The 6,725-nt window shown below is 43.3% G+C and overlaps 1 protein-coding gene across 1 annotated transcript in view; it reads left to right on the plus strand.

Annotated features, from left to right (window-relative positions):
- Nucleotides 1–5,687, plus strand: part of LOC117950832 (transducin-like enhancer protein 1) — an 81,171-nt gene extending 75,484 nt beyond the window's left edge. Inside the window, exons 16-18 of the mRNA XM_034882178.1 lie at nucleotides 2–73; nucleotides 232–308; nucleotides 2,430–5,687. Coding sequence (XP_034738069.1) covers nucleotides 2–73; nucleotides 232–308; nucleotides 2,430–2,537 — 257 coding nt within the window. The 3' untranslated portion in view covers nucleotides 2,538–5,687. The remainder of the gene's footprint in view (nucleotide 1; nucleotides 74–231; nucleotides 309–2,429) is intronic.
- Nucleotides 5,688–6,725: the final 1,038 nt, after the last annotated feature.

Consider the following 6,725-nt stretch of genomic DNA (forward strand, 5'->3'; position numbering starts at 1 on the left):
GTCTCCAAACCTGACAAGTACCAGCTGCACCTCCATGAGAGCTGCGTTCTCTCCCTTAAGTTTGCCTACTGTGGTATGAACATGCAGTATTTCCACAGTATATTGTGCCTTTTTTCACCCCTTTACTTTTGTTTCACCTGTAGTACTGTGTGTGTGTGTGTGTGTGTGTGTGTGTGTGTGTGTGTGTGTGTGTGTGTGTGTGTGTGTGTGTGTGTGTGTTTGCTATTTCAGGCAAGTGGTTCGTGAGCACAGGAAAAGACAATCTGTTGAATGCGTGGAGGACACCGTATGGAGCTAGTATTTTCCAGGTGAGGGACGAGTGCAATGCTCTGAGGATGTTTATGCTCTATATAGATAAATATAAGTGCGTATATTTAGAGCTGCAGAGTCATCTGTTAGTCAGTGTGGATAGTGTTGTTTAAGCGATCTCTGCTTGATCCTGTCTGTGTACCTCATACCCACTCACACACACATGCACACTGAGCCCAAGGCAAAATAGAGGAAAAAGGTGAGGAAGTTCAGAGGGAGAAAGCGAACGATAAACATTTTTTTTGTCAAATCCAGGTTTGTTGATCCATGGGGAGTTGCGAAGGTTTATCAGAGAGTGCAGGCTGCCAAAATCTCTCTCACACATACATACACACACACACACCGCAAATGTAATAACTCCATCATGTTCAATTGCTCCGTTTGAGGAAATGTTGAAACATGAATATTCAGGGATGAAATATTTTCAGCTGGGCCTGTTCATCAGGGTGTGAATTAAACTAGCAAGGGGAGATGAAGGTACATTTAAGATGAGCCTTTTCTGTGTGTGTGTGTGTGTGTGTGTGTGTGTGTGTGCGTGCGTGTGTGTGTGTGTGTGTGTGTGTGTGTGTGTCATATTTTCTGTGGCAACAGGGTTGGCTGCTCCTGTCTCTCCCTGCAGACTAAAAGGAGAATGCTGGCTATCTGCTTTGTTATCCAAATGCCAAACGTTTCTCCTGCCAAACAGCTCCCGCCTGTCACCGTGTTATACGGGGCGTCTCTCTCTCTCTCTCTCTCTCTCTCTCTCTCTCCTCCTCCTCCTCCTTTCTGGTTTGTCACTGTCCTTTCCAGTTTCTGTCTCCTTGCTTCTCTTTAACCTCCCGCTCCGCTCATGTTTCCTCTCTCTCTCCTTGTCTCCCTGGTTATGGTTGTCCTTTCTCCCTCTCTGTGCTCACTCCTTTTTTATCTTTCTTTCTCAATCTGTACATCTACCCTTACTTTTTTTTTTGTCCTTGTCCTTTGGTTTATCCCTGTTCACTCCATTTTCCCTTCCATATTTTTTATTCCCTTTTTCTTACACTTCCCCTTCACTTTGTTTTCCTCTCTTGCTCTCTCCTACCCTTTGGCTGTTCTGTTTGTTGCATATCCTTCTCTTTCTCTCCCGCTCTCTGTTTCTTTGTTCTTCATCAAATACGCTTAATTGGCATAGATATAAATGTTACATCATTGCTACTGCCTAATTACATATGACTGAATACATACTAATATATTTACTATATACTGTTAATACAACATATCATCACACTTTGTCAAGGATAATACATTTAGTGGATTTCCATTGTCTTTATCCTTTAATGTTAATTTAATTTAATATCTGAAACTACTAAAGAACTAAACCATTGTAATGCTAGAGGGTGTTAAGTCTCGGAGTCTCAGGACACAGTTTTCCTCTTGGTTATATATTTATTTTATCTCTCTTTTCCACTCCATCTCAGACTCAAACCCTCCCAAACTCATCTTTTGGCTTGTCATTGCATCCCTAGCTCCTGAATGCCCCCCCAACTCCCCAACCTGCTATCTTGATATAGTATGAGGGATCCTGTGTGCAATGGCCTCTCACCTGTGGCTTGATGATTGACAGCCCTACTGTGCCTGTAGCAGGGAGGGAGAGAGAGGAGGAGAGGGGATGAGGAGGAGTCAACATGAGAGAGGGGGGCAGGAGTGAAGAGGAGAAGTAGAGTCTGGGAAGAAAGAAAGGAAGATAAATGATGATGGAGCAGTGGGAAGGGAAGAGGGGGGAGTTTTAGATCATCTAAAGTCAGGTGCCCATTTCTGGCTTTCAGACAAAGAAGTGGGAAGGTGGGGGGGGGGGGGGGGGGGGGGGGGGGGGGGGGGGGCGGTTTTATGCAGTTAATGAGGCTGCAAGAGAGTAGCATGTCTCACATTGAAGCAGACGAACGAGTCAGCATCCTGGAGCTGTCGAGTTCTGGAGCTATCTGTTTGGAAATAGTTGCCGACTGTTTTGAAATGCAAATGTGTCTTGTATGATTGAGTATTACCTGATGAGTCAAATCTTTTCTAACATCTTTCTCTTTGTGTTTGTTTCTCTCCATCTGTCTCCATCCATCAATCATCACTCTGGCTCTCCTGGGTTTTGATGACTGTTTCTTCCCCACTACCAGTCCAAGGAGTCCTCGTCTGTGCTGAGCTGTGACGTCTCCCCGGACGACAAGTACATAGTAACGGGCTCCGGGGACAAGAAGGCCACGGTGTACGAGGTGGTGTACTGAGGGTTGGGACGAGATGGGAAGAGACAGGACGGAGATTTTTCTGGTGTTTTTTTTGGAGGATAGGGGAGGGGCAACCAGTTGCCCCGCCAACCGCTCCTGATCCGCATTACATCAGCAACAACAGCACCTCCGTTTCAGTCCTCTGAGCCCTCCTGACCCTCACCCCTAATACATCAGCCCCGCTCCCCCGTTTTCCTGTGATATAAGCTACTGTGGAAGCTCCCAAATGCCTCCTCCCTCCTCCCCCATTCCCCTTTAAGCCCAAGGATGAGGCATGATAGCAGAGAGAGAGGCGGGAAGGGAAGCAGCAAGATAAGAAGGACAAAGGAAAAGGGCGGTGGAGCATAAAGATAAAGTCGGGAGGGAAAGACAAGAAGGAGGAGAGAAAGCGAGAGTGCGGAAGGAAGAGAAATGAAAGAGAGCACGAGGAGAGGGAGGAGGAGGAAAGAGGCAGGGTAATTAGGGCTGTTTCCTGATTAAGAGCTCAGTGGAAGGGAGGCCCCCAGAGGAGGCGCGGAGCGGCACTGTGGGAGCGCCAGCCAGGAGCACTGATACCACACAATCGATTCATTAGCCAGACAGTGGAAGCCTTAATGAGGCTGACGCCGCAGCTCGCTCTCCCCAGCGAGAGGTGTCAGGAGCTCGGGAACGATGACGCGCCGAGATGGAGGGGGGCGCTTCAGATATCCACATACACTGACATGAAACATAGACCTTCTCACACGCACACACACACACAAACACACACACACACAGGCGCACGTCATCGGGCAAGAATACACACACTCTCGGATACACTCCCTTGAGGTGATTGCAGGAATAGAGAGACACCCACACACACAACACACACACACACAACACACAGAGCACCCAATTAAACATTCGTCGCAGCGCTCCCCGTCTCACTGCGTAATATCTATTTTATTTTGCTCTGACAAAGGCAGCGTCTAATGAGCAGCGGAGTCAGTGGGATTCTCCCAGGGCCCAGAGACACAAACACAGAACATCAGCCGAGCTGTTCCCTCTAATTCCTCTGGATTGTTCTCCTGACACCGGGCGCTGCACTCACTCTCATTAAAGGCACTGTCAGCTAGATGAAGTAGCAGCACGCCAACTTCACTGTAAGGCAGACAAGACGGCAAATTAACACCGCCCGATTACGCTATCGTCAGCAGCAAACTAAGCAGCTAATTCGAATCCTTTTAAATTGTATGCAACTAGTTGCTGTTTTCTTTTACGCACCAGATGAGACTTACATGTTTATCAAAGTCATTGTCTCCGTCTCTGCCTGCCTGCTGATGTGCTAGTGTTCAAAGTGGCTAACTCTTGTTCGGTGAGCTATTGATTGCTATTAATTGATGAAAATACATGTATAGATTTAAATGATTGATGCCACTCTTTTGCTAAGTATGAAGCAGCCTACTAACCTAGCTTAGCATAAAGACTGAAAACGGGGAAACAACTAGCTTCTCTGTCCAGAAATAACAAAATCTACCTATCAGCACCTCTAAAGCTCATGATTATCATATTATGTCGTGTGTTAAATCGACAACTTGCTGTTTCATGAGGTAACGTCCTGGAGTGTTCCCTGGTCTCCTGGTAACCAAGTCATGCACATAACCACGCTGTAAAACACCAACATGTGGATTTTATTTTTCTGGTTATGGTATGGAATAAATAACGACATCTAGTCCGTACATTAGTGATCTTTAAAGGTGGTGGTAGGTGGGTTTTGCTTCCTTTGGACGGAGCCAGCCTAGCTGCTCCCCATTGTTTCCAGACTTTATGCTAAGCGACTGCTGGCTCTGGTCTCATATTTACAGTACGATCTGGGAGTCGTAGCAATCTTCTGATCTAACTCTCAGCAAGAAATCAAATAAGCGTATTTCCCAAAGTATTTTCCAAATTTCTTTGAACCTGATTCGAGCTCTTCATTCCTCTTTGTATCATATTCCAAACTGTCAGGCAAAGTGTATATCAGAGCTTTCTGCTTCAGTAGAACATGCGTCACCATTATGTAGACTAAACAGGCACATTTTAAGCTTTTCTTTTATTACTCCTTTATTTCAGTATTTTTTATAAATAGTTATTGCTCGTCTTGAACGATATGTTTATGTATTGGGGTTGCCTATGACTGCGTTTCAGGTTCGGGGGAGCAAACAGAGGGACGCACTCACACATGGAGACGTACAAAATCAAGTAGAACACAGGCGGGAAAAATATTTTTGTTCTTTAAACTTTTTCTTTTTTAAATAAGTGTGTGTTTATCCTTGGTGGTGGTGACAGGCAGAGGGCATACAACATCAGCAGTCCAATGTAAAGAAAAATAAATAAGGCCCTCCGTTTTGGTTGTTGTTTTTGTTTTATTCCCTTTCTTTTCAAAAGTGGTAGTAAATGTAATGCAGTCTGTTTTCAGTCCTTATTGTGCAGCTGAACTATTTTTTTCTTGAGTCCGTGGTCAGTGTACAGCAGGCGTCGGCTGCACTAGGATAATTCCAATTCAGCCATCGAAGAGGTCCCACTTTCTACTGCATGCTTGTGCACTAAAGCTCCACTTCTGCTGATAGAACAAGACAAATCAAATTTTACTCAGTAGATACAGTGAACGGTCTCACGGCCACAGTTTTACATTACAGTATCCAACTCTATTCAACTGTATGTTTTAGCCAAATATGTCCATGTTTCTCAATGCAGCGCTAATGCAGGATAGAAGAATTATGAGGAACTTCTCTAATGGCTCCTATAACGGCGATCTGTACAGTTCAATGCCATTGCCTGCCTCTTTCCCTTTCTGCCTGTCAGCCACAGGCAGACCTAAATGATATTCTCATACACAAGCTTGTATACTACTCAGAATGATGTTGTATAATGGCTATGCATTTGGTGGTATAGCGTGAATATTTGGGACATTGTATTTGATACTCTTCTTTACCTGTCAGTAACGTAGCTCTCCTCTGCTTGTGCTTTCTCTGTTCCAACAGTCTAACAACTTTTATTTTTTTCGTTATTACAAGCCCGTGTTTAGTTTTTCTTTTGTAAAGCCAAGGATATTTTTTTTTTTACTGCTAAAAAATCCCTTCTGATGCGTTTCCTATGTGCTGTACAAGAAATACTATGTGTGAAAATAAACCAAACTTGTGTTCATCCTTTCAGGTGTCTGCTGTGATGATCTTTCTTTCCTTTTTAAATGCTGAAGAAAAAGCAAATTTTAATAATTAAAAGAGGAATATTTTATTTATCAAGAACCACCTTTTCATCCATAACTCTTCCTGAACAGCCATTTGAAGGAAAAAAATACACAGTCCAAACACTTTTCAGTAACCTGCCATAACTGAACAACATCCCGACACACCGTACTCCCCCAACCGCAATTATTGTATAGTAAGTCAAAAAAGTAATCTAGTATGTTTAAAAAAAATGAAAAAAGTCACAATATAGTGAAAAAAATTGAAGCACCTGGCAGTGCCCAGCAGGGGAAGTGGCATCTCTCCAGCCACCAATCCACACTCTGTACTTTTTGGTCCGTATGGGGACTTGAACCAGTGACCCTCTGGATTCTAACCCAGCTCCCTACGGACTAAGCTAGTTCTCAGCAGTCTGTCTTCACCAATGTTCCAAAATTTTGGCACACCGAAGAATCACCTATCACAGCAACAAAAAGGCAAAAAAGGGATTTATCATTTAGTATAATATGTTGTAAAAAGTGATTATATAGTATGTAGAAAAGGTCATAGTATGATATGTCGTGAATTGTAATTTCCCCATTGGGGATCAATAAACAGATTAAAATTAAAAATTTAAATTAAATGAAAGTCATTGTGTAGTGTCATAAAAAGGCACAAAATAGTTTGTATATGTTTCTACAAAAGTTAAAAAGTGATAAAAAAGGGATCAAGTTGTAGTATAGTATATCAAAAAAGTAGTTTGACGTATATAGTATAGTCTGTTAAAAGTCATAGTCATAGTATAGTCTGTTGAAAAAAATCATAGCGGCAGGAATTGATGTTCAGAAGAAGAAGAAGAAGAAGAGAGGAGTAGACTACAACGCTGAAATCCCATGTCAAAAAAAAGGTGATCACAGTGGCCAGGTAGCTCAGTTGTTAGAGCGGGCGCACATACAGTGGGTACGGAAAGTATTCAGACCCCTTTAAATTTTTCACTCTTTGTTTCATTGCAGCCTTTTTCCAA

Source organism: Etheostoma cragini, chromosome 9 (assembly GCF_013103735.1).
Source record: "Etheostoma cragini isolate CJK2018 chromosome 9, CSU_Ecrag_1.0, whole genome shotgun sequence".
Lineage (NCBI taxonomy): Eukaryota > Metazoa > Chordata > Actinopteri > Perciformes > Percidae > Etheostoma > Etheostoma cragini.